Genomic DNA, 27,776 nt, shown 5'->3' with positions numbered 1-27,776 from the left:
CGGTTTTTTTCGTTTGCCTGCAAACACAATATTTTTAAATATCTTTCAGCTGACTTAAATCCTAGATAGGTTGTGTATTCAATTTGATTAGGTACTACATCTTATTATTATGACGTCTTTATTACTTTGGCATATTATCTTTGTGGTCCTCGAATCTGGTTTGCAACACAAACGTCTATACGTTTTGTATCTGAAACCATCGCTGCTGCTAATTGTAATCTATATTTACGGATAATAATTTATATATTATAATAATTAGCTTTATAAACGAATCTGATATCCAAAAAATGTAAAGAATAGTGCCTATTTTACACTTTCTAAAGATTCAACAGAAGAGCTTTTAAAAGACAAAATAATTCATTCCTTGATTACGACAGGACAATCAAAAATAATACAATTAAGAACAGTCAATTGTACCATGCTCTCAATATCTACCCCCAGCGAGTACACAGTGTTGGCGTTAGAAGCGCTCCCACTGGGTCGCCTGTCCAACCAGCGGCTACACGCGCTATTAGAACTGGTGCGAGGCCCCCTGGGCGTGTCTCCTGGCCCCAGGAGGCTACTACTGCCCCATCTCGCTGCTACTGTGGCGGCACTACTAGTGGCGCCATGCGAGGTGGGTACAAACACATACACAGACACACAAACACACACAAACATGTATAGGTGCTTTGTATCGTCTCGGCGTGTGGCTCCTTGTGTGCGTTAAGCTTGTATATGTAGGTGTGGTGTGTGAGTGATAAACGGGGTTAGTTAATGTATAATGCGCTACAAATCAAAAGGAATACATATTGCTAACAAAAGCACTCATATAGCCTCACGTCAAGATGAGATCAACAATGGTTGAAACACAATCACTTGAAATAATACAAGACACGTACTGATACATGATATGTTGAAGTGGACATTTTTACTCTGTTATATACCCTTACATACCGGGAAATATCTTTTATTGAGGGATACAAAAGTACAATACTCAGTCTGAGATATATATATATCTATAAGATGATAGATATATCTATAAGTTTTAATTATAGTCATTTAATTTCTTTAAATAACCCATACATACAGTAACTATTGATAAAAAACTGTTTCATACACTTTGGGAAACATTAAATAACAATACAAAATTTCATACATAATCACATTAAAATACAATAAATACACGTACATTGTAATTCATGGTAACATTACGGTGTTAAAAATGTGGGTTTTATGTGTTCGGACGGTAAGGAATAACATAATATGGGTTCACATAAAATGGTCAACATTTCTACGTTTTGATTACACGTCGAAACCATAGGAGACATTTTCATTTCAGGATTGTTATTTCATTTTAAATTACATATTTTGATGTTAGCACTAACATACATAAAAAAATATTATACCCGACTACAGAAAAAACTTTAATGTAAAAAGTAAAATATTCGGTACTCATTAGAATGGGGTCATAATTTTTTTCATAATGCTGAAAAAATTGTCAAAGTACCCTCGAATAACAGAGATTTTTTTTTTTAATGATAATTCGATCGTTTTGTCAAATGGGAACTATCCATCGAGAAATGTTTCACAATTTTATCAGTTTTCTCGAAAATAATTTTATTCTTATCATTTGTCATTATGTGACAAGGTAAATAAAATTTAAAAAAAGTCGAAGTTGTACATAGGTGACTGTATTATGTCGTAGTGTGTAAAATGTGATCGAGGCGCTGCTTAACACGCTGAACGTCGTGGGGACACCAGTTGGGCCTCACTTTTTTAGCCAATGGGGCCAGTTTAAAAGCCTCGATTTACGAAATTTTTGATGATAAGTTTTTATTGCACTAAGTACCATACCCTTTCTTAAAGATCTTAATTAATTTCCTTACACTATCTGACATTTTTAAATATCATATCAAAAATTGACCGCTCCAGTGGGGATCGAACCCGCGTCTCCGACTGACCGTGTCGGCGCTCTAGCCAATTAAGCTATGGAACGATGTACCCGCTAGATCGAAATTTTTGATATGATGATTTTTATTTTCGGTTTAAGCGAACTAATGTGTGGGTAACACAAAAATAAAATCGTACATACTATCTGACATATTTTTCTAAGACATATTTTTTAAGTTAACTGTGGCTCGCGATCATGTCATCCCCTGCGGCACCAACGGAAAAAATGTGTGTCGACTACATGGTGTCCCCCACGACCCAAACAGAAAAAAAAATTATGGCGGCGTTTAACGTGTTCAAGAAGTTTCGTTTAACTCTCGAGATGATTTTTGATATACTAGCGTATTGCTTTTAGAGAAATCGATACAGAATTACAGTCACATTTAATGTGTTATGTACGTAGTCGGGTATATGATAGTGTGGAGTTAGTGCTGACAAGTACGTGTAATTTGATACACTTTTCGTCCGTGTTTACCGCAGTGTGGGTATGTATACACTTGAACTTCACAACGCGCTGTCGAGATTACGTTGAGATATTGTACCTTTTTAAAAAAAAAAATATTAATTTGGGGAGGGGGTTGAAGGTTGAATTGGGGAGGGGAGGGGGAAGAAGCAAATAAAAAAGATAAACCCGTTTTAGCTTAAAGTATATTTTTAATCATTATAACCTTTGTGATAAATAGTGTTCTGTTCCATCAGTTTTTATGATTCGAACGGTTCTTCTAATCCAAACAATAAGCTATATTTTGTATATAATTCATTCATTTGATTCTCGACTTAATCTCGATAGTAATAAGAACGATAGTCGGCTGTACGTTCGCGGTCGCAGGTTCAAAGGTAAGCCACGCTATGCATGAGCTTGATGAGCACTATTCGTAATATTTTATCTGTTACTTAAAAAAAATAAACTGTAATCCCAAGCTATTTCTTTTTAAAGAAATTTGTTTTATGAACATGGTTTAGTAAGTAGTTGGATGCAAAAATCATAGATGGCGCTGTTCTACGATGTACTAATTCCATAGACATTTATTTCATAATAAATAATTAAGAATTATTTTATGGAATTTGATATATAGTAATACCATAATTATTTAGTATTTTCATTTATTTTGATAATTGATCATTGCTAGCTTAATAGCTTACATCATCTATTGTAACTTCTAAAATGGAAATTACATGGGTGATCATATTTTGATTAAAACTATTACTTAACACTTTAACAAAATAATAGTTTGGGATTACAATTTATTAAACTTAATGTTTTTGGGTTTTTCGTATTAGTTGGCTTTTTAAAGAGAAATTATTAAACAAACTATTCATGTCTTTTAGATACTTAATTGAGTTTTACAAGTACATCTTTTGATGAGCAACAAATACGAAATTAATTTTAAATGTTGTGTAATAATATGAAGATATGCAATAAAATGACAAGTAAAAAATAAAAATAGTTATACTTTATTTTGTAAACAAAGTGATTTTATTTAATTTTTTCCGAATAATTTGTTAGTTACACTTGAATATTTTAAAAATCAAAAGATAAAGCATACGGAAAGAATATTGACTACTAACTCAGTTGAGACTGTATTTTGGACTTTTACTTGTTATATTATATCAAAGTCGCAGAAGTTTTGTCCGTCCGTTCATGGTAAAGTATAATTCGCTTTATATTGTAATTAACACACACTGTTTGAAGCTTTGCATGATGTACTATGTGTTAGATGAGATATATCGACCATATATAAACATTTAGAACGAGTATTAAAAATATTTAATACCGTTGTTTTAATTTTTTTAATTGCGATAGAAATAGTTGACTATACGAAAGCAATGATTTTTTCGATATAAAATTAATTTAATCATACTTTAGGTAAAAAAGAAGTATAAAACTATTTAGACTATAAATTTTGATTTATACTTTAAATTAAAAATACCGCGATATGGTCGATATATTTTATTATTTGAGAAATCGTAATCAGTTTCAATCCAAAATGTAATTGTGGTTTTTTTGTTAGTATTAAATAACTAATTTTGAGTTGGAACGATTTATATTTATATAATTTACAAATAAAACATAAATAAGTTAAAATGATTTCAAAACAAACAAGTAATTATTAATAAATCATATTTATAAAAATAAATCAATCATTTTCATATAACACATTCTCAAATCATTTCCGCTTATATCTAAAACGTAATAAGTAGATAGAGTTATATTGAAGTTTTCATATTAATTATGAATATCACGCCTCTTTCAAATCACCGGCATCGTGAGGTATGCACACAAAACGTTGGCTAACAATCACAAAATATATATCTATATAGCAAAAATAGCATTTATTGTACTTAATAATTTCTATTTGTGTATTTCCTTCTAATCATGTAACATTTTTATTTTATTAATATTTTATTTTATTTATATGTATCGATTTTAATAAATTAATTTTTATATGTATAATAATTCCAAGCATTTCATTCTCATACAACTTTTCATGTTATCCTACATGTTATGCGATCGAAAGAAATAATTTTTTAACGTTTTTACATTTTTCATTGATGTTCCAATAATATTGCTATGATGGGCTATCCAACACTAAATTCTCTTAAAATAAACGTGTTCAACCAAACAAATTTAAGTTAATTTTTTAGAAATTCAATTATTCTCGATTGTAAAAAATATTAAAATTTTACATAATTACATTTTACAATTTGTAAAAGTACATTTGTCATAAAATACCTCTAGTGTTTGTAAAACAGACATATTATTCTCTTTCTCTATATAATTATTTAATATATGTACAAAAAATGTTACATGAATAAATCTTTCCATATAGACCACACTTGTTTGTGTGTGTGTGCATGATTTTTCACGTGTGCGAGTTGTACTTCACAAGCTAATAACTTATATTTTGTAGCATCTTAAATATTTTTGAACGAATCATATAAGCTGTTCAAATCACTAATGATTAAAGAAATCAACCGAAACAAGCTATAAAATAATTATTCCATTTTTAAATAATAGTTTTAAATTTAGAAAAATCAAATTTGCTATAAAGAGGTAAGTTTTTAATAATAGAAAATATTAGGACATTCTTTTTTCAAAATTTTCTTTTATTTTAGTTAGTTTTTTGGGATGTAGAGGGTAGTTGATAATTAATAATAAATGTTTTTTTGTGATGTCGTCTAACATGTTTTTCTTTTGTGTGAGTGTGATGTGTGTGTGTTTTTGTTTTTGTCACCTTTACTAATATGTGTTTTTTGTTATATATTACGTTAAATACTATTTATCTATAAATATACCTACCACGTGTAGAGACAGTCTTACACTTACATAACACACATATATAAACAAAAACAAAAAATGAAATACAAAATTATATATATTATATTATGTAATACAAACGTCTACATTTAAATATAGCAATGGCGTGTGATTTTACAAATGATTTTTTTTAAATAACTATTTTGATGTGACATTTTTGAGTTTTTTTTTTTCGATTAAAAACGTAACAAACGCGCTTTCGTTGTCCGAACAATTGTGTGCAAACTCAAGATGTGGAGCATGTAATTGGGATCGAGGATCCTAAGCGAGTAATCATTAAAAATTAACATATACTACTGTAGCTTAAGAAAGTCACCTGAGTTTCTCGGATAAAAATTTTCTTTCTAAAGAAATGTGAAATTAGAGGTCAGAGAAGCCAAAATCACCTGATTTACCATTTCGAAAAGTCATTTCAAGACCAACTAGTTTTCTTTTCCAAAGAGTTTCTCTTTTGAAAATTTTGTGATTATTATATGTTAATTTCTAATGGTCTTTAAATATTTTTGGTGTACGCTTATAACAAAGTTCGATATATGGAGATGACACTTTACTTTAAAAAAAAAACTAAGTATCAAAGTATTGTGTTGATCTCAGCTAACACTCGCTTAAACGCTGATCGTATATACTGGTATTAGAGTTGTTAGTTTTATCAAGGGTGTACGTGTGATTGAGGAATTGAAATAAAAAAGTACAATAGATATAAAAACTTATTACAGTCTCTACATGTACATCGAATAAAAAAAAAGGAAAATACAGAACATCACAAGTTAATTACGCAAAGGCGATCGTATTGCTATTAACGATCTGATATTTGATTCTGAAGATCATGTGTTTTTATAGTCCTTATATATGTATACTAGCAACACCGGTGCGACTAATTTGCTCTAAATAAGTATAATAATTGTCAATCGTGTTCGATGTTGTTGTGGATGCCGGTAGAGCAAGCAATTATCTACAAAATGATGTATAATTTATGAGGAGTAATTGTGAGGTTTTTTCTAAAAAGGGAAGCAAACATCTTAACCTTAGCGTATTCATATATATGATATGGACAATATACTTCATAGAAAGTATGTCCATCATTTATATACCAGTTATAAAACTGATTTTAATCGGAGAAGTTGAATTTTGAATAGTATCTGCATTTTTTGTCTAGTTCGTTTTAGCTCAAATGATCAGATGCTATTTTGATAATCTAAAAAGATATAAGACTTATTAAATCTATAAAGATGCCACGATTGTAGTATGGCTTAAAATTTAAAAAAAAATCTGACAAGTTAATTTATATTGTGTTGTTTCTAATAACAAGCTTTTGTATGACTAATTAACAAGCCTTGACTAATCAAAGAACATTATTTGGCGTAATTATGAAAATTGTTCTAAATGTGTTGTGTAATATACATCTAATACCTTGCATTCATAGATCAAGTAAAAAGAATAGATAACGCACTTAGAACAAAAAAGTGAAGCCACTTTTTTAAATATGTGTGAGTGAGTGAAGTGTTGACACTTTTTAAAAAAAGTCCCTGAAAATTTTATTAAATGGGATTAAACACAATTAATTTAATATAGGTAAAATAAAAATCTATGCGAAAATAAAAATCTGTTTATAGTTTTAAATATATTTACTCCTTTTTTGCTTCAAATTTTTAAATAAATCTATTGCAGCCATGTTTTGATTTAATGAATTATATAAATCTGTGTCAATGAAAATTGCGTTTTTAAGTAATTGATGATTCCTTTGAAGGGCAAGTTCCTGTTTCAAAGACGTCTAACTCTTTGCTGTAATGATTTGATTTTTTTACATTTTTTTAAAAATAAAGTTCCTGTTTTTTTAACTTTTCTCTTAGTTTATGTTTTCTAGGTGTATCAAAGATTGAATCTTGGTTAACGACTAATTTAAGACTCATCCGGTAGGTCCTAGAACAAAAAATTCAACATTAAAATACCTAGTAGTAAGTAGTGGTATATACGTGATGGTACTCGGCGTAGTCCACGTTTTGTACCGTACATGTCAGCTTTATCAAAATGGTTTGAACAAACCACACTAGATGAGGATGGCTGTCGTTGTAGTTCATTTCAGCTCAGTCGCACAGCAGCTACCTATTCTATCTATCTCCTATTAAAATATTCGTTGGAAACCTAAAATCATGATATTTAGTAGTAAAATATGAGTAGTTAATTCACAAATTTAAACAGACAAAAACGAGTTAAAAATTCATATTGACTTCAATTTAGGTAAAACATAAAATCACACGATAAAAAAAAAACACAATAATGATGTCCACTTTCTACTTAATTATTTTTCTATGATTGCCTACAATTTACTTACCCGCATTTTGGGCTAATGGAAATAAAAATTACTGGTAACACTCCCTCGGTACGTCATTTCGGGGCTTAGAAATTATAAGTTCCGAATAACCTCAATATTATTTTGGAATAACAAAAAATATAAAGTTTTGTATGTATTTACGTGTGAAACGATATTTCTTCAGACTTTTTGTTCACTTTGGTATTGTTCTTGCACCATTTAATTACAAAAAGAACGGCATTTTATAGGCAAAGTTACTGTACGAGGCCTTGTGAGATACTAACGAAAATGAGCGTAATTTGATGCATATGTGTGCGTGAGCGCGTGTGTTTACTTGAAGGAGCCGAGTTTTGTGGCTTCACTAACAACAAATGCCGCGCATTATCTACTTTTTTTACTTCATCTATGCTTGCATTAAAAAAACTAACATAAATAAAAAGGCAAAATTCAGTTAGACAAAAAAAAAATACAGCAGCTTCTATCTTGGACAATGTGAGTCCAAAAGTCTCAAACACACGTACAACCAATTACAAGCCAAATCAGTATACAACGATCACCGTTTACCGGTCTAGCGTTAGTATGCTAACAGCTGGACACCCACAAGTCGCGATCGGCGGGCAAGGCGGCTCGCCTGCTCGGAGCGGACACCGCCAGCCTCCTCGACCACACGCAGCAAATGCAAATCGTATGTATACCACTCGAGTGTCTAGATCCTGTGACGCCGTAAGTACTCTCCGCGACCTCGTATCACGATACCGTGATAGAATATATAGAAGTAGTGAAATGATGATAAAAATGGTTAGAGTTATGTGTACTAAAATGAGTCAACGAAACGTGCATCTATGATTTGAATATGTTTTCTTACTTTTCTTTCTTCAAGTTATCTTTCTTTTATCTTTGAAGAACGATGAAAATGTTGTTGAAAGTTAGAAGATAAGTAGATTTGTTCTAAACGCTTAATGTTTGTGAGTTGCTGTGCAAAGTTCCATAATTAAAATGACAGCAAATTATAAAACGGTAAACACTTGAAACAAACAAATCTTTACAAACCTAACATAATAATAATGAAATATGATTTCAACGCAGCCTCGAAACGGAAAAGAAGGTTAGTAGCATATTTCTAAAAGCACAATTACTATCAAGCACCGTGCATTTAAATAAACTCTTTTCCATATTTCTTTGTCAAGATGTGAAATTTTGCCCAATATTTAAGCAGAAGTTTAAATTTAGGTGGAGCTATGTGTCGAGACTTTAGGCGAAGTCGCGTCGTTGCTAGCGCGGGATGACGTTGGTCCTGTGGAAGCGGATAGGGGGGAACTCGCCAAGGCGTTACTGCCCACGGTACTGAGAATCGCTGCGACCATGATGAAGGATAGGAATAGGGAAGAGGGAATACCGTCTGATGATCCGTTATTGGTAAGTATTATATTTTATACGGGAATCATCTGTAATTGAGCAAGGTCAGTTACGTGTAGCTTGGAATTGCATAAAAAATAAAAACAACGTAGCAACAAGCAACTAAATAAAGGAATGTCAATGTCAGTTTGACATTATTCAACCTAATTCTGATACTGGTAATTTCGCAAGCGAGCTAAAGGCAAAGAAGAAGAAGAACTATGTAAGGTAACCTTAGTAGCTCATTCACGCCAAAACTTAAACTTTATATCATGTAAGTTCAGAAATCACAAAGTTATTTGTTGAATTGTTTTCCAAGAAAACTAGGCCTAGATAATTTCGACAAAAAACATATGGTTGTGTTCTTTGTGAACACTGACCTACTTACCTGAGTTAACATAAAGTCAGATATCTGGAAATTGACATTTTATTAGGAAATGTAACGTTCAAACTTTAATTTCAGCGAAAATTAATCTGCGTCCTCTTAGACATGGTACGACAGATGTCTGAAGAGCAATACACGGTTGTGATGAAGTCATTAGAGGCGGAATCTTCTAAAAAAGCGAATACATTAGTGACAGACGCGTTGGCGTTTATGATGGCGCTGTTGCAGAGACCGGTGTTTAGGCCGCATTGGGCTGATATGTTACACTTGCAACACTATGTCATGTTACACGCTCTTAGGTAAGAAAAATGGTATTTATAGGCTATATTTTATAATTTCACAAGATCTTAATGTGGGGTAAATGTTTTTAACCGTAATATAATAAATCCAAGACGTTGTTTGTTAGTTTGGGATTAAATTATCTTTTTTTATTATGTTCTTTCCAAACTAGTTTCAGACGCAAGGCCTTTCTGGCGATCACAATGGATTTTATTAAGAAAAATATTTGTATTCGAACATCTTATTTAATATTTCTTTAGCAGCTTGACTTTTAATTATAATCTTACAATCCTAAAAGATCGTTAGTATAAGTCGTTCTAGTGCAAGGTCATAAAAATTAAAATTAAACCTATTTCACCAGATTGTTAGCCACAACTCTCCGTGAACAGCTATCATCTATCGAGGATTCCGATCTGGAAATGTCTCCCATCCACGCAACTCTTCAAGACTGGTTCAGTACTTTGGGAGCAGTGGCATCATCGCCTCCAATACAATTGGAGACATTGCCAGCCTCAAGGCGACAAAGAGCGACGATGTTGTACAGTGATATTAGACGAAAAGCCGCCTCTCTGTTAGCCGATATGTGGTTTAGTTTGGGTAAGTTGCAATTTAGTTTCTTTTGTTATATTTATCAAAACTATACTGTGTACGATTGAAATTATATTCTCTAAGCTAACTCCCAACTAATTTCCGAACTTCATTTAAAACTCTTAGAAATAAAATTTAAGTATTTGAAACTGCTTACAGAAAACTTGCGCGCTTGCATAAAGAATAAAATAAGCTTGCTTACGTAAAGAATAACAAAACTATGCTTCTTCTACTCAGCAAATAATTCTAAATTTTTAATGGCCTCCTTCCTTTTTTACAGAGGATCACAAACGTTATTTCATACCTCACCTCGTGGGCACTTTCTTGGAAGTGAGCTTTTTAAGAGACGAAGAGGTTCGGAATACAATCATACCGTTGTTCTTCGACATGATGCAGACCGAGTACAAGTTTACTTCGGAGACAGGTATGTTTAAATTCTTTATATTTTTCTGTAATTTCTAGAGTGACGATGATCATTTTATGTATTCCAAGCTGATTTGGGCTACAGCGACTGCTGCTGTGAAAATTATTTAGTCTTAGTCTTCGGTGCGATAAAGACTGAAGAATCTGACCTGCGGTCACCGATAGCCAGCGTGGCGACTATGGGCAACACACATGAGTTCACGCCATTCTTGGCGCCAACTTATGGAAGCCTATGTTCAGCAGTAGACTGCGATAGGTTGAAGTGATAATGATGATGATGAAGTGATACAGCTCGGCTTCTCATACATGCTGTTGGGGTAAAGCTTTAGATTAGGAAAAACCGAATTTCGGGATCGTGGGGAGAGGGTGGGGAACGCTACACCTGTTACCACTGTTACACGTCGAAACCCCATGGTTATGAAGATATCCATGGTTAAAGTTTTGAGGTTAGAAGAAGAATTTTGCAGCTTTCACACGTTATTTTCACATTTCACAGGCGTTTTTTTCACACTTCACACTCTATTTTCACATTTCACACGTTATTTTCACATTTCACACGTTATTTTCACGTTTCATAAGTTATTTTCAAACAGGAGTATGTAAATTCGGGATCGTGGGGGGAAGAGTGGTGGAGATGGTGGGGAACGCTACCCCTGGTAACACTATTACACTTCGAAACCCCATGAAAATGTTCGTCGGTTTTTTTTTTTTCGGTCGGTTACTTTCGTGTCCTATACTAAAGTAAATGAGGATAACATTTTCAGACCCATCTGGTGTCGGCAACATGAGAACATTCGAGAACGCGCTGATCGACAAGCTGGACGTGCTGGCGGAGGCGGGGCGCGGCGACGCGGCGTGGCGCGCGCGCTTCGTGTCGCTGTGCGGCGCGCTCGCCGCCGCCGCGCGCCTGCCGGGCGGCGCCGCGCTCGTGGCCGCCGCGGCGCGCCAGCTGGACGCGCTGCTGCAGTACCGCGCGGCCGCCGTGCCGCACCGCCTCTACCTGGTCTCGGGTACGTACCGAGCTCCTGGGGGATTTGTGGGAGGGTCGGCAACACTCTCGATACTTCTGGTATTACATACGTCTATAAGCTATAGTAATTGCTTAGCACTAGGTAAACCGTATGCTTTCTTTGCTAAGCCGAAAAAGAAAGACAATGTCTTTACTGGTAATCATATAAAATTAATAAGTCACCCATTTTCACTGATTTGATTAAAATGCTTCTATCTATATCTAACAGCTTAATAAATCTATATCTTCTATATCTAACAGCTTAATAAATTAAAAAATCAATAGCTTAATAATAATACAAACTTCATTTTTCCAAACAGGCGTGCTACGTTTCTACGAGCAGATCGAACGTCCGCACATGTACATACGATACGTGCATCGCCTAGCCGCTCTACACGCGGCCGCGGGACACTTGACAGAAGCCGGTCTAACGTTGAAACTACACGCGAAGTTATTAGAATGGAGCGATACACCGCTACCTCCGCGCTTGAGACACCCCAGTTCGCCGGATCACGCGACTCATTTTGAACTTAAGGTTAGTTTAGTTTGCAATTTCATTTCGTAATTAATCTAATTTGTTGTAATCGCGGCTTATTAAGTTTTTCAAATGTCTGACATTTCGGATACTTAACAACGACCATGGTTACGGGAGGACTAATTTTATTTTAAGTCTGTCTGTCTGTCTGTCTGTCTGTCTGTCTGTCTGTCTGTCTGTCTGTCTGTCTGTCTGTCTGTCTGTCTGTCTGTCTGTCTGTCCGTCTGTCCGTCCGTCCGTCCGTCCGTCCGTCCGTCCGTCCGTCCGTCCGTCCGTCCGTCCGTCCGTCCGTCCGTCCGTCCGTCCGTCCGTCCGTCCGTCCGTCCGTCCGTCCGTCCGTCCGTCCGTCTGTCTGTCTGTCTTTTATCCCTACGCCTCCGAGTTTTATGTTTCGGAGTCCTTATTTACAATAGGTATAATTTACATCTAGGTCTCTTTTATCATACCTCTCGCTTTTAATCCATTGCACTGTCATTCCGCATTCCAATTTCTTCTTTTATCCATCCGCATTCATTCATTGTGGGGTATTTCCCCTCATCAAATTAAATTATCATTATATTTCAGTTTTGTGTAAAAAAAAAAGAAATATTAAACTTTAAATCTAGTCCTCTTTTACCATACATCACGCTTTTAGTCCGTTACACTATCATTCCGCATACCAATTTCGTCTTTCATCCATTCACATTCATTCATTTTGGGTTATTACCCACAAGTACAAAAAGCAAGCCTATTTACAGTGTGTAGCGGTAAGCTAAGTGGAGCGGGGAGGGAGCTAATATATTTTATTTTATTATTTAATCTGGTACATTTTCTACAGTTAGTTATTTAAATTATATTTTTACAGTTACCCTTATGACTATAAAACTAAATCTAAATTTACAAAATTAACTTGCGAGCTATTCCTTATATTATCTATCCTTCGCTTTTATGTTGACCTAAATATTATGTACAATATTTACACAACATAATTTTCTAATTTTTGTTTCTATTGTTTTGTTTACAAAACTGCAGGAACAGCTCTCTGGCATTTGTATTTTCTAGTAATTTTGGCAAGGTATTTTTGCTCAATTTTGCTCCCAACTGACTTTCAAGACGCAGTCTCTCGTATGCCATGGTTGGGCAGTCCAGGAGGACGTGGAGGACAGATTCCGAGCACTCAGGGTCGCAGACGCACGACGGACTCTCTTTGCACTTGAAGCGGTACAAGTACTCGGAGAATCCGCCATGCCCCGTCAACACCTGAGTGACAAACCTGTCCACCTTTATTTTACCTATGATCCTGTGTGCGGCCGTCGCGTCAGGGAAGAAGACCTTGGTGACGCCAGCCGTTTCGCCAGCCCGATACCGCTGGTTCCATTCATCAAGTGATTGCATGCGAATGCTCCGCTTGATGAACGAAACCGGACAGCTGTCGTAGTCAAACGTGCGTTTGGACTTCAGCGCAGCCTCCTTGGCCAGATGGTCGGCACGCTCGTTCCCCTCTAGCCCTGCGTGTGCTTTGATCCAGAACAATTCTATATGTTTGTCCCGGAGCAGAGCCCTTCGCAGGTGTTCTCTCGCCTCTACGGCCAGGGGATGGAGGGCTTTTGGATTCTTGAGTGTGAGCAGTGCCGACAGGGAGTCAGAGTATATCCCGACTGATCCGGCCAAGTTATCTGCGGCCATCCGCGCCGCCCGGCATATCGCCAAGAGTTCCGCCTGGTACACCGTGCAATAGGACGGCAAAGCAAGCTTGAGGGTTCTAGCTTCGGCGGCGCCAGTCCATACGGACAGGGCCGCCCCCACCTTGCCCTCAATCTTGCTGCCGTCCGTAAAGATGTTGACTTCGTGTTCGCTATGTGCGGTAAACTGTTCTTGGTCGACCAGGCACTTGAACTCGAGGTCGACATGACAGGCGGGATGCGGAGACCGCAGAGCCGAGGACATCCGCTCCACCTCCCGATCCCCTATCACCCGCTGGGGCACCCCCCTCCGCGCCTCGTATAAAGTCGCCGCTTCGCGAACACGGAGGTCGAGGGGGAGTATCCCAGCGAGCAGCAATGCCGAGTTCAGGAAGGTAGTTCGGTATGCCCTACACAGCTTCTGCGCGAAGCCCCGCTGTCTGTCTGTCTGTCTGTCCGTCCGTCCGTCCGTCCGTCCGTGCGTCCGTCCGTCCGTCCGTCCGTCCGTCCGTCCGTCCGTCCGTCTGTCTGTCTGTCTGTCATCTTGAATATTTACTGGATCATCGTCATTAAACATGAGAGGGTATATGTATCTCGGCTGTTCCTCAAGAGCGTCCTCGTTGCGCAGATGGCGCTGTACGAGGAGGTGGCGCGGCTGCTGGACGGCGGGCGGCAGTGGGAGCTGGCCGTGGAGCTGGTGCAGGAGCTGGTGCGCGTGCAGGGCGCGCGCGGCGCGGGCTACGGCGCGCTGGCGGCGCTGCACGAGCAGCTGGCGCGCCTCTACCGCGCGCCGCTGCGCTCGCCGCGCCCGCGCCTCGCCTACTTCCGCGTGCGCTACCTGGGCCGCGGCTTCCCGCCGCACCTGCGCCACCCCAAGGTGTGTGCTGCGGCCGCGGCTGTACACAGTGACAGGTAGTGCGCTGGCGGCGCTGCACGAGCAGCTGGCGCGCCTCTACCGCGCGCCGCTGCGCTCGCCGCGCCCGCGCCTCGCCTACTTCCGCGTGCGCTACCTGGGCCGCGGCTTCCCGCCGCACCTGCGCCACCCCAAGGTGTGTGCTGCGGCCGCGGCTGTACACAGTGACAGGTAGTGCGCTGGCGGCGCTGCACGAGCAGCTGGCGCGCCTCTACCGCGCGCCGCTGCGCTCGCCGCGCCCGCGCCTCGCCTACTTCCGCGTGCGCTACCTGGGCCGCGGCTTCCCGCCGCACCTGCGCCACCCCAAGGTGTGTGCTGCGGCCGCGGCTGTACACAGTGACAGGTAGTGCGCTGGCGGCGCTGCACGAGCAGCTGGCGCGCCTCTACCGCGCGCCGCTGCGCTCGCCGCGCCCGCGCCTCGCCTACTTCCGCGTGCGCTACCTGGGCCGCGGCTTCCCGCCGCACCTGCGCCACCCCAAGGTGTGTGTACACAGTGACAGGTAGTGCGCTGGCGGCGCTGCACGAGCAGCTGGCGCGCCTCTACCGCGCGCCGCTGCGCTCGCCGCGCCCGCGCCTCGCCTACTTCCGCGTGCGCTACCTGGGCCGCGGCTTCCCGCCGCACCTGCGCCACCCCAAGGTGTGTGCTGCGGCCGCGGCTGTACACAGTGACAGGTAGTGCGCTGGCGGCGCTGCACGAGCAGCTGGCGCGCCTCTACCGCGCGCCGCTGCGCTCGCCGCGCCCGCGCCTCGCCTACTTCCGCGTGCGCTACCTGGGCCGCGGCTTCCCGCCGCACCTGCGCCACCCCAAGGTGTGTGCTGCGGCCGCGGCTGTACACAGTGACAGGTAGTGCGCTGGCGGCGCTGCACGAGCAGCTGGCGCGCCTCTACCGCGCGCCGCTGCGCTCGCCGCGCCCGCGCCTCGCCTACTTCCGCGTGCGCTACCTGGGCCGCGGCTTCCCGCCGCACCTGCGCCACCCCAAGGTGTGTGTACACAGTGACAGGTAGTGCGCTGGCGGCGCTGCACGAGCAGCTGGCGCGCCTCTACCGCGCGCCGCTGCGCTCGCCGCGCCCGCGCCTCGCCTACTTCCGCGTGCGCTACCTGGGCCGCGGCTTCCCGCCGCACCTGCGCCACCCCAAGGTGTGTGCTGCGGCCGCGGCTGTACACAGTGACAGGTAGTGCGCTGGCGGCGCTGCACGAGCAGCTGGCGCGCCTCTACCGCGCGCCGCTGCGCTCGCCGCGCCCGCGCCTCGCCTACTTCCGCGTGCGCTACCTGGGCCGCGGCTTCCCGCCGCACCTGCGCCACCCCAAGGTGTGTGCTGCGGCCGCGGCTGTACACAGTGACAGGTAGTGCGCTGGCGGCGCTGCACGAGCAGCTGGCGCGCCTCTACCGCGCGCCGCTGCGCTCGCCGCGCCCGCGCCTCGCCTACTTCCGCGTGCGCTACCTGGGCCGCGGCTTCCCGCCGCACCTGCGCCACCCCAAGGTGTGTGTACACAGTGACAGGTAGTGCGCTGGCGGCGCTGCACGAGCAGCTGGCGCGCCTCTACCGCGCGCCGCTGCGCTCGCCGCGCCCGCGCCTCGCCTACTTCCGCGTGCGCTACCTGGGCCGCGGCTTCCCGCCGCACCTGCGCCACCCCAAGGTGTGTGCTGCGGCCGCGGCTGTACACAGTGACAGGTAGTGCGCTGGCGGCGCTGCACGAGCAGCTGGCGCGCCTCTACCGCGCGCCGCTGCGCTCGCCGCGCCCGCGCCTCGCCTACTTCCGCGTGCGCTACCTGGGCCGCGGCTTCCCGCCGCACCTGCGCCACCCCAAGGTGTGTGCTGCGGCCGCGGCTGTACACAGTGACAGGTAGTGCGCTGGCGGCGCTGCACGAGCAGCTGGCGCGCCTCTACCGCGCGCCGCTGCGCTCGCCGCGCCCGCGCCTCGCCTACTTCCGCGTGCGCTACCTGGGCCGCGGCTTCCCGCCGCACCTGCGCCACCCCAAGGTGTGTGTACACAGTGACAGGTAGTGCGCTGGCGGCGCTGCACGAGCAGCTGGCGCGCCTCTACCGCGCGCCGCTGCGCTCGCCGCGCCCGCGCCTCGCCTACTTCCGCGTGCGCTACCTGGGCCGCGGCTTCCCGCCGCACCTGCGCCACCCCAAGGTGTGTGTACACAGTGACAGGTAGTGCGCTGGCGGCGCTGCACGAGCAGCTGGCGCGCCTCTACCGCGCGCCGCTGCGCTCGCCGCGCCCGCGCCTCGCCTACTTCCGCGTGCGCTACCTGGGCCGCGGCTTCCCGCCGCACCTGCGCCACCCCAAGGTGTGTGTACACAGTGACAGGTAGTGCGCTGGCGGCGCTGCACGAGCAGCTGGCGCGCCTCTACCGCGCGCCGCTGCGCTCGCCGCGCCCGCGCCTCGCCTACTTCCGCGTGCGCTACCTGGGCCGCGGCTTCCCGCCGCACCTGCGCCACCCCAAGGTGTGTGTACACAGTGACAGGTAGTGCGCTGGCGGCGCTGCACGAGCAGCTGGCGCGCCTCTACCGCGCGCCGCTGCGCTCGCCGCGCCCGCGCCTCGCCTACTTCCGCGTGCGCTACCTGGGCCGCGGCTTCCCGCCGCACCTGCGCCACCCCAAGGTGTGTGTACACAGTGACAGGTAGTGCGCTGGCGGCGCTGCACGAGCAGCTGGCGCGCCTCTACCGCGCGCCGCTGCGCTCGCCGCGCCCGCGCCTCGCCTACTTCCGCGTGCGCTACCTGGGCCGCGGCTTCCCGCCGCACCTGCGCCACCCCAAGGTGTGTGCTGCGGCCGCGGCTGTACACAGTGACAGGTAGTGCGCTGGCGGCGCTGCACGAGCAGCTGGCGCGCCTCTACCGCGCGCCGCTGCGCTCGCCGCGCCCGCGCCTCGCCTACTTCCGCGTGCGCTACCTGGGCCGCGGCTTCCCGCCGCACCTGCGCCACCCCAAGGTGTGTGCTGCGGCCGCGGCTGTACACAGTGACAGGTAGTGCGCTGGCGGCGCTGCACGAGCAGCTGGCGCGCCTCTACCGCGCGCCGCTGCGCTCGCCGCGCCCGCGCCTCGCCTACTTCCGCGTGCGCTACCTGGGCCGCGGCTTCCCGCCGCACCTGCGCCACCCCAAGGTGTGTGTACACAGTGACAGGTAGTGCGCTGGCGGCGCTGCACGAGCAGCTGGCGCGCCTCTACCGCGCGCCGCTGCGCTCGCCGCGCCCGCGCCTCGCCTACTTCCGCGTGCGCTACCTGGGCCGCGGCTTCCCGCCGCACCTGCGCCACCCCAAGGTGTGTGTACACAGTGACAGGTAGTGCGCTGGCGGCGCTGCACGAGCAGCTGGCGCGCCTCTACCGCGCGCCGCTGCGCTCGCCGCGCCCGCGCCTCGCCTACTTCCGCGTGCGCTACCTGGGCCGCGGCTTCCCGCCGCACCTGCGCCACCCCAAGGTGTGTGTACACAGTGACAGGTAGTGCGCTGGCGGCGCTGCACGAGCAGCTGGCGCGCCTCTACCGCGCGCCGCTGCGCTCGCCGCGCCCGCGCCTCGCCTACTTCCGCGTGCGCTACCTGGGCCGCGGCTTCCCGCCGCACCTGCGCCACCCCAAGGTGTGTGTACACAGTGACAGGTAGTGCGCTGGCGGCGCTGCACGAGCAGCTGGCGCGCCTCTACCGCGCGCCGCTGCGCTCGCCGCGCCCGCGCCTCGCCTACTTCCGCGTGCGCTACCTGGGCCGCGGCTTCCCGCCGCACCTGCGCCACCCCAAGGTGTGTGTACACAGTGACAGGTAGTGCGCTGGCGGCGCTGCACGAGCAGCTGGCGCGCCTCTACCGCGCGCCGCTGCGCTCGCCGCGCCCGCGCCTCGCCTACTTCCGCGTGCGCTACCTGGGCCGCGGCTTCCCGCCGCACCTGCGCCACCCCAAGGTGTGTGTACACAGTGACAGGTAGTGCGCTGGCGGCGCTGCACGAGCAGCTGGCGCGCCTCTACCGCGCGCCGCTGCGCTCGCCGCGCCCGCGCCTCGCCTACTTCCGCGTGCGCTACCTGGGCCGCGGCTTCCCGCCGCACCTGCGCCACCCCAAGGTGTGTGTACACAGTGACAGGTAGTGCGCTGGCGGCGCTGCACGAGCAGCTGGCGCGCCTCTACCGCGCGCCGCTGCGCTCGCCGCGCCCGCGCCTCGCCTACTTCCGCGTGCGCTACCTGGGCCGCGGCTTCCCGCCGCACCTGCGCCACCCCAAGGTGTGTGTACACAGTGACAGGTAGTGCGCTGGCGGCGCTGCACGAGCAGCTGGCGCGCCTCTACCGCGCGCCGCTGCGCTCGCCGCGCCCGCGCCTCGCCTACTTCCGCGTGCGCTACCTGGGCCGCGGCTTCCCGCCGCACCTGCGCCACCCCAAGGTGTGTGTACACAGTGACAGGTAGTGCGCTGGCGGCGCTGCACGAGCAGCTGGCGCGCCTCTACCGCGCGCCGCTGCGCTCGCCGCGCCCGCGCCTCGCCTACTTCCGCGTGCGCTACCTGGGCCGCGGCTTCCCGCCGCACCTGCGCCACCCCAAGGTGTGTGTACACAGTGACAGGTAGTGCGCTGGCGGCGCTGCACGAGCAGCTGGCGCGCCTCTACCGCGCGCCGCTGCGCTCGCCGCGCCCGCGCCTCGCCTACTTCCGCGTGCGCTACCTGGGCCGCGGCTTCCCGCCGCACCTGCGCCACCCCAAGGTGTGTGTACACAGTGACAGGTAGTGCGCTGGCGGCGCTGCACGAGCAGCTGGCGCGCCTCTACCGCGCGCCGCTGCGCTCGCCGCGCCCGCGCCTCGCCTACTTCCGCGTGCGCTACCTGGGCCGCGGCTTCCCGCCGCACCTGCGCCACCCCAAGGTGTGTGTACACAGTGACAGGTAGTGCGCTGGCGGCGCTGCACGAGCAGCTGGCGCGCCTCTACCGCGCGCCGCTGCGCTCGCCGCGCCCGCGCCTCGCCTACTTCCGCGTGCGCTACCTGGGCCGCGGCTTCCCGCCGCACCTGCGCCACCCCAAGGTGTGTGTACACAGTGACAGGTAGTGCGCTGGCGGCGCTGCACGAGCAGCTGGCGCGCCTCTACCGCGCGCCGCTGCGCTCGCCGCGCCCGCGCCTCGCCTACTTCCGCGTGCGCTACCTGGGCCGCGGCTTCCCGCCGCACCTGCGCCACCCCAAGGTGTGTGTACACAGTGACAGGTAGTGCGCTGGCGGCGCTGCACGAGCAGCTGGCGCGCCTCTACCGCGCGCCGCTGCGCTCGCCGCGCCCGCGCCTCGCCTACTTCCGCGTGCGCTACCTGGGCCGCGGCTTCCCGCCGCACCTGCGCCACCCCAAGGTGTGTGTACACAGTGACAGGTAGTGCGCTGGCGGCGCTGCACGAGCAGCTGGCGCGCCTCTACCGCGCGCCGCTGCGCTCGCCGCGCCCGCGCCTCGCCTACTTCCGCGTGCGCTACCTGGGCCGCGGCTTCCCGCCGCACCTGCGCCACCCCAAGGTGTGTGTACACAGTGACAGGTAGTGCGCTGGCGGCGCTGCACGAGCAGCTGGCGCGCCTCTACCGCGCGCCGCTGCGCTCGCCGCGCCCGCGCCTCGCCTACTTCCGCGTGCGCTACCTGGGCCGCGGCTTCCCGCCGCACCTGCGCCACCCCAAGGTGTGTGTACACAGTGACAGGTAGTGCGCTGGCGGCGCTGCACGAGCAGCTGGCGCGCCTCTACCGCGCGCCGCTGCGCTCGCCGCGCCCGCGCCTCGCCTACTTCCGCGTGCGCTACCTGGGCCGCGGCTTCCCGCCGCACCTGCGCCACCCCAAGGTGTGTGTACACAGTGACAGGTAGTGCGCTGGCGGCGCTGCACGAGCAGCTGGCGCGCCTCTACCGCGCGCCGCTGCGCTCGCCGCGCCCGCGCCTCGCCTACTTCCGCGTGCGCTACCTGGGCCGCGGCTTCCCGCCGCACCTGCGCCACCCCAAGGTGTGTGTACACAGTGACAGGTAGTGCGCTGGCGGCGCTGCACGAGCAGCTGGCGCGCCTCTACCGCGCGCCGCTGCGCTCGCCGCGCCCGCGCCTCGCCTACTTCCGCGTGCGCTACCTGGGCCGCGGCTTCCCGCCGCACCTGCGCCACCCCAAGGTGTGTGCTGCGGCCGCGGCTGTACACAGTGACAGGTAGTGCGCTGGCGGCGCTGCACGAGCAGCTGGCGCGCCTCTACCGCGCGCCGCTGCGCTCGCCGCGCCCGCGCCTCGCCTACTTCCGCGTGCGCTACCTGGGCCGCGGCTTCCCGCCGCACCTGCGCCACCCCAAGGTGTGTGCTGCGGCCGCGGCTGTACACAGTGACAGGTAGTGCGCTGGCGGCGCTGCACGAGCAGCTGGCGCGCCTCTACCGCGCGCCGCTGCGCTCGCCGCGCCCGCGCCTCGCCTACTTCCGCGTGCGCTACCTGGGCCGCGGCTTCCCGCCGCACCTGCGCCACCCCAAGGTGTGTGTACACAGTGACAGGTAGTGCGCTGGCGGCGCTGCACGAGCAGCTGGCGCGCCTCTACCGCGCGCCGCTGCGCTCGCCGCGCCCGCGCCTCGCCTACTTCCGCGTGCGCTACCTGGGCCGCGGCTTCCCGCCGCACCTGCGCCACCCCAAGGTGTGTGCTGCGGCCGCGGCTGTACACAGTGACAGGTAGTGCGCTGGCGGCGCTGCACGAGCAGCTGGCGCGCCTCTACCGCGCGCCGCTGCGCTCGCCGCGCCCGCGCCTCGCCTACTTCCGCGTGCGCTACCTGGGCCGCGGCTTCCCGCCGCACCTGCGCCACCCCAAGGTGTGTGCTGCGGCCGCGGCTGTACACAGTGACAGGTAGTGCGCTGGCGGCGCTGCACGAGCAGCTGGCGCGCCTCTACCGCGCGCCGCTGCGCTCGCCGCGCCCGCGCCTCGCCTACTTCCGCGTGCGCTACCTGGGCCGCGGCTTCCCGCCGCACCTGCGCCACCCCAAGGTGTGTGTACACAGTGACAGGTAGTGCGCTGGCGGCGCTGCACGAGCAGCTGGCGCGCCTCTACCGCGCGCCGCTGCGCTCGCCGCGCCCGCGCCTCGCCTACTTCCGCGTGCGCTACCTGGGCCGCGGCTTCCCGCCGCACCTGCGCCACCCCAAGGTGTGTGCTGCGGCCGCGGCTGTACACAGTGACAGGTAGTGCGCTGGCGGCGCTGCACGAGCAGCTGGCGCGCCTCTACCGCGCGCCGCTGCGCTCGCCGCGCCCGCGCCTCGCCTACTTCCGCGTGCGCTACCTGGGCCGCGGCTTCCCGCCGCACCTGCGCCACCCCAAGGTGTGTGCTGCGGCCGCGGCTGTACACAGTGACAGGTAGTGCGCTGGCGGCGCTGCACGAGCAGCTGGCGCGCCTCTACCGCGCGCCGCTGCGCTCGCCGCGCCCGCGCCTCGCCTACTTCCGCGTGCGCTACCTGGGCCGCGGCTTCCCGCCGCACCTGCGCCACCCCAAGGTGTGTGCTGCGGCCGCGGCTGTACACAGTGACAGGTAGTGCGCTGGCGGCGCTGCACGAGCAGCTGGCGCGCCTCTACCGCGCGCCGCTGCGCTCGCCGCGCCCGCGCCTCGCCTACTTCCGCGTGCGCTACCTGGGCCGCGGCTTCCCGCCGCACCTGCGCCACCCCAAGGTGTGTGTACACAGTGACAGGTAGTGCGCTGGCGGCGCTGCACGAGCAGCTGGCGCGCCTCTACCGCGCGCCGCTGCGCTCGCCGCGCCCGCGCCTCGCCTACTTCCGCGTGCGCTACCTGGGCCGCGGCTTCCCGCCGCACCTGCGCCACCCCAAGGTGTGTGCTGCGGCCGCGGCTGTACACAGTGACAGGTGGCGCGCTGGCGCCTCTACCGCGCCTGGCGCCTCTACCGCGCCGGTGGTTTGTGTGCTGGTAGATGTGTACTGAGAGGTACCTGTGTATGGTGATAGCAGCGACACTCCTGTACCAACAACTAAATGAACCACAGCGATTAAATGTTCTTTGGCTATTCAACCCGCCAGTAACTTATGTTCTTAGACTTTATGGATCGAGCAAGAGAGTGGGGACTACTACGATCCTAGAAGTAATGGGAATAACGCGGACACTTCATTCTAACGTAGGGTGCAGTTTCTCTCAAAGGCCCTAATGTTCGGATACTTAGAGATATGTCTATCAATAATATAATTACAATATTCTCGAAGAGATCGTTAGTTATGACCCCAATTAAATGTCGCTCAAAAAAAACAAAAAATTAAAATAAATATTCCATTTTCACGTGTTATCAAATGCAGAACCAATGTTTAATATCTACATATATATTTTCCTGTAATTACTAAGTAAAATAATAATATTTAAGGGTTTCGTATACCGCGGCAACGACTGCGACATGCTCCATAACTTCAAAGAACGCATGCTGGACGAGTGGCCCGAGGCTGAGGTTCTGTTGAAGCTGGATGAGCCTGGAGAAGATATTACAGAGTCAGATGGACAATGTATCCTTTCTAAATGTTTTGATTCAAAATCTTTAATCCTATTTCTTTATAAGACTATTTATGCTGCCCAAATTTTACATGAAGACATCTAATTTTAGTTCACATATCAATTCGTTTTTACTCATCATTATCGTATTATTGAAGTAAAACTTCTTTACGGACGCTTCACTTGGGAAGTAAACTGGTGAATGCGTGACGAGAGCGTTAAGATAGGTGTGATCGGGTGAGGTAAACGGAGCAAGAGAGGGGGGGGGGGGGGCGAGCACACATTTTCTTTCTCTCTTTCGCTCATAGTCAGTTACGTTCGTTAGTGTAGGTCTATTGCTAAAGAAGTTTAACGTCAGTCGAGTGGTCAAAACACAATATCAATTATTATTACTAATAAAACACAATTAATACCAATTATTATTTATATATATATTTTTTAACCTTCATAGGCTATTTCAGTATGAAGAACAATTTTTTAAATCACATCTGCCTTACGCAGTCCAAAAAAAAGGGGCGCTAACTCATGTGTGTTGCCCATAGTCACCACGCTGGGCAGGCGGGTTAGTGACCGCAGGGCTGGCTTTGTCGCACCGAAGACGCTGCTGCCCATCTTCGGCCTGTGTATTTCAAAGCCAGCAATTGGATAGTTATCCCGCCATCGGTCGGCTTTTTAAGTTCCAAGGTAGTAGCGGAACTGTGTTATCCCTTAGTCGCCTCTTACGACACCCACGGGAAGATAGGGGGCTATATTATTTATTGCCCTAACCACGCATCAAAAAAATTAAATAAAAATAGCCATCTTTGTCTGGAAGTTTCATCACATTATATTTAATATTCTGAACGTGCACCAGATTTACAAATAAACGCGGTTACACCGATCATAGACGATAAATGGAAGAATATGTTCGGTAAAACAGTTGACGACGAGATTATACGCTATTATGAATATAATAACGTGAAGAAATTTGTATTTTCGAGACCATTCCATCGACAAGGTACATGTGAAATGTTTTTTATATAGCTATAGTGGAACTAAACCAGTACCACTAACAGTACATTAGTTTTATATACTCGCCGATGGTGTTGTTTGCAAGTATTGGAACGTATTTAGAACTTTTGAAGGACGAGGATCGGGGTGTTGAGTCACTCATTCTCCTCTCCTCCATTGCAAAAGGAGGATCCTTCGACCAGACTGGTATTGTGTCTGGTGGGCTACTGCCCCAACGGTTGTTGTCGGGTTCTTGTATATATACTCAATCGCTCTGAAAACTTTGATAGCGCGATGTAGCATCGGTCAGTTTTCTCTAGTTACGTACTTCGTATGCCACGCGACAGATGTCGCCACAAAACCATCGAATGTTTATTGTACCAGCAATCTAATTTTTAGTAAATTACCATTTTATTTCAATATTTTTAGTTTTTTATACAATTGGGGTGGCAAACAAGCGTATGGCGTAGTAAGAGATTACCCCAGCCTATGAACGCCTTTAACAATGAATAAATAAATAAATAAATAAATAAACAACAGATACGATCCAAGCACATTGCCGACCTTAACCCCTTTCACTCCCCAGGAGCTCTAGCTTCCATACTCACACGGCAAAACAAAACTTGAATAAATGTTACATTGTTGTCTTCCAGAAGATTCAGTAACGGATTCCACGGATGACCTGACCGGAACCAACGAATTTGCGACGCGCTGGCTGGAAAGGACCGAACTGGAGACCAGCGATACACTTCCCGGTGAGCTTTGCACATAGAGAGCTTACGTTACTAGCTATATCTTTTAGCTTTTACCTTACTCGCAATTACACTTTTTAACTGTCACCCCCTCCCCCACTACACTCCTAGGCAATTGCACTTGATTTTAACCTCAAACAACGAATTATAATATCACCTACAATTGTCTGCAGGCATCCTTCGCTGGTTCCCAGTAGTTTCGACGCGGACATACTGGGTGTGTCCGCTGGAAGTTGCTGTAGAGACCATGGAACAGACAAATAAGGAGTTGAAAGCCATTATCCAGGAGACCAGGGCGCCTGGTGCGCCACTACACCCTCTCACTATGAGGCTACAGGGTAGGTATTTTTATAAATTAGGTCGGTTAACAAACTTACAGCCCACTTTAGTGCTAAGTGGTTATCGTAGCCTTTAAACACCTGCAACACCAGGAACATCGCAAGCTTGTTGCTGACCCTACCCACGACCCTCCCCCAGGAGCTCTGGTCACCTTACTCACCACATTAACACAACATCATTTGAGAGCAGTATTATTTAGCTGTGATCTTCTGTAATGTTGAGGTACTTCAGCAGACGGGCTGCTCCAGATTTTGCGCAGTACATATCCTGCTGTGCCCTATCTCAATGGACTAACAATACAATACAAAATGAATAAATGGATCGAGTTCTAAATCTTCTCCTATATGAAGAAAGAGCCTTGCACTCGAGAGACTCAAACAATCATGATAAATTGACGACGCGTTAGTGTAGTGCTGCGCTGTTGTTTGCGGGTTCAAGCCCCGTACATGGCATATAATTGTGCTAACGATACAGATACTTGCCGTGGTCTAAATGTTGTTGCTTGTGTATTGTGTGTTTCCGGACTCCCAACACAGGAGTAAATCCTAGTAGAGGTCGTTCAATTTGAGGTATTTATTAAAAAAGTAATAATAATCAATTAATAAAAAAAAGAGTGCTTTAGACCACATGACTGAAGTAAAACTTAGAAAAATAGGCCCGCACAAAATAGGCGTGCACTGTGCTTTAGATATACGAAACATAACTGGCTATGAGAGAAAGAGAGAAATAAAATGTGTGCTCGCATCTCTCACTCTTGGTCCGTTCGCCTCGCCTGTTCACACTATTCGTAACGTTCTAATCACGCAATCACTTAGATGCTTACTCCCCAAGTCAAGCGTGCGTAAAGAAGTTGTACTTCAATAATACAACATCAGTTTCACTACAGCCTATATTATTTCATGCAGGTATCCTGGACTCAGCAGTTCAGGGCGGTCTAGTGCACTACGAGCGCGCCTTTCTCACAGCTGCGTATGAGAATCGTCGTCCACAACACGCCGAATTGTTACAGAAGTTGAGGGACCTTATTGTTGACCAAGTTCCTCTGCTTAAGTATGGTGGGTAGTTAGGTTTATCCGGCTCGGAAGGACCGATTTCTATTTTTTTTTTTTTTTTGTTATGGTTATGTACGGGCTACCGCACATTCAACAAGTAAATTGTCTTTACAAACTAATAACCTCCTTTAATTTAGGTTGTATCTTACGAAATTGCTGTTTGCCTGATGCGGATGAAGTCTCTACTTTTGCCTATATATACTCAAAATAATCTTAATAAACTTAGTGTTAGATCAACTTTCATTGGGTTTGGTTTATCTCAAGACCTTCCCTCATATGTCGTCTCTTACTCAACTGTAGATTGTACCATGCAGGCCATTATCGACCAAGTGCTACTGATCAAGTATTATGGGTAGCTTGGAGCTCAGAAGGACGAATTTCTAAGTGTTTAAACCATTTATACTTTTTTTTTTACTTACACGGAACTAACTCACTAACATTGCCTGGCAGGTCTCGAGGTGCACGCGTCGCGGGAGCCGCTGCGCGAGCTGCACGAGCACCTGGGCGCGTGCTTCCGCCGCGTGCAGCACCACGTGCAGCAGCGGTACGGCCGCAAGGTGGGCCGCGCTCCGAGCGCACACACACACTAACATTGCCCGGCAGGTCTACAGCTGCACGAGCACCTGGGCGCGTGCTTCCGCCGCGTGCAGCACCACGTGCAGCAGCGGTACGGCCGCAAGGTGGGCCGCGCTCCGAGCGCACACACACACTAACATTGCCCGGCAGGTCTACAGCTGCACGAGCACCTGGGCGCGTGCTTCCGCCGCGTGCAGCACCACGTGCAGCAGCGGTACGGCCGCAAGGTGGGCCGCGCTCCGAGCGCACACACACACTAACATTGCCCGGCAGGTCTACAGCTGCACGAGCACCTGGGCGCGTGCTTCCGCCGCGTGCAGCACCACGTGCAGCAGCGGTACGGCCGCAAGGTGGGCCGCGCTCCGAGCGCACACACACACTAACATTGCCCGGCAGGTCTACAGCTGCACGAGCACCTGGGCGCGTGCTTCCGCCGCGTGCAGCACCACGTGCAGCAGCGGTACGGCCGCAAGGTGGGCCGCGCTCCGAGCGCACACACACACTAACATTGCCCGGCAGGTCTACAGCTGCACGAGCACCTGGGCGCGTGCTTCCGCCGCGTGCAGCACCACGTGCAGCAGCGGTACGGCCGCAAGGTGGGCCGCGCTCCGAGCGCACACACACACTAACATTGCCCGGCAGGTCTACAGCTGCACGAGCACCTGGGCGCGTGCTTCCGCCGCGTGCAGCACCACGTGCAGCAGCGGTACGGCCGCAAGGTGGGCCGCGCTCCGAGCGCACACACACACTAACATTGCCCGGCAGGTCTACAGCTGCACGAGCACCTGGGCGCGTGCTTCCGCCGCGTGCAGCACCACGTGCAGCAGCGGTACGGCCGCAAGGTGGGCCGCGCTCCGAGCGCACATACACACTAACATTGCCCG

At 49.3% G+C, this 27,776-nt stretch overlaps 1 protein-coding gene across 1 annotated transcript in view; it reads left to right on the top strand.

Annotated features, from left to right (window-relative positions):
* LOC123665135 (dedicator of cytokinesis protein 1) overlaps positions 1–27,776 on the top strand; it is a 92,249-nt gene that overhangs the window by 51,868 nt on the left and 12,605 nt on the right. Inside the window, exons 17-30 of the mRNA XM_045599480.1 lie at positions 442–616; positions 8,793–8,978; positions 9,421–9,641; positions 9,983–10,218; positions 10,490–10,616; positions 11,383–11,642; positions 11,962–12,176; positions 14,466–14,714; positions 23,062–23,197; positions 24,037–24,180; positions 24,827–24,928; positions 25,099–25,263; positions 26,170–26,319; positions 26,767–26,873. Of these exons, the coding sequence (XP_045455436.1) occupies positions 442–616; positions 8,793–8,978; positions 9,421–9,641; positions 9,983–10,218; positions 10,490–10,616; positions 11,383–11,642; positions 11,962–12,176; positions 14,466–14,714; positions 23,062–23,197; positions 24,037–24,180; positions 24,827–24,928; positions 25,099–25,263; positions 26,170–26,319; positions 26,767–26,873 (2,473 nt within the window). The remainder of the gene's footprint in view (positions 1–441; positions 617–8,792; positions 8,979–9,420; positions 9,642–9,982; positions 10,219–10,489; positions 10,617–11,382; positions 11,643–11,961; positions 12,177–14,465; positions 14,715–23,061; positions 23,198–24,036; positions 24,181–24,826; positions 24,929–25,098; positions 25,264–26,169; positions 26,320–26,766; positions 26,874–27,776) is intronic.

Source organism: Melitaea cinxia, chromosome 23, assembly GCF_905220565.1.
Source record: "Melitaea cinxia chromosome 23, ilMelCinx1.1, whole genome shotgun sequence".
NCBI classification, from domain to species: domain Eukaryota; kingdom Metazoa; phylum Arthropoda; class Insecta; order Lepidoptera; family Nymphalidae; genus Melitaea; species Melitaea cinxia.
The sequence above is the reverse complement of the archived record's forward strand: the minus strand, read 5'-3'. Positions and strand labels throughout refer to the sequence as shown.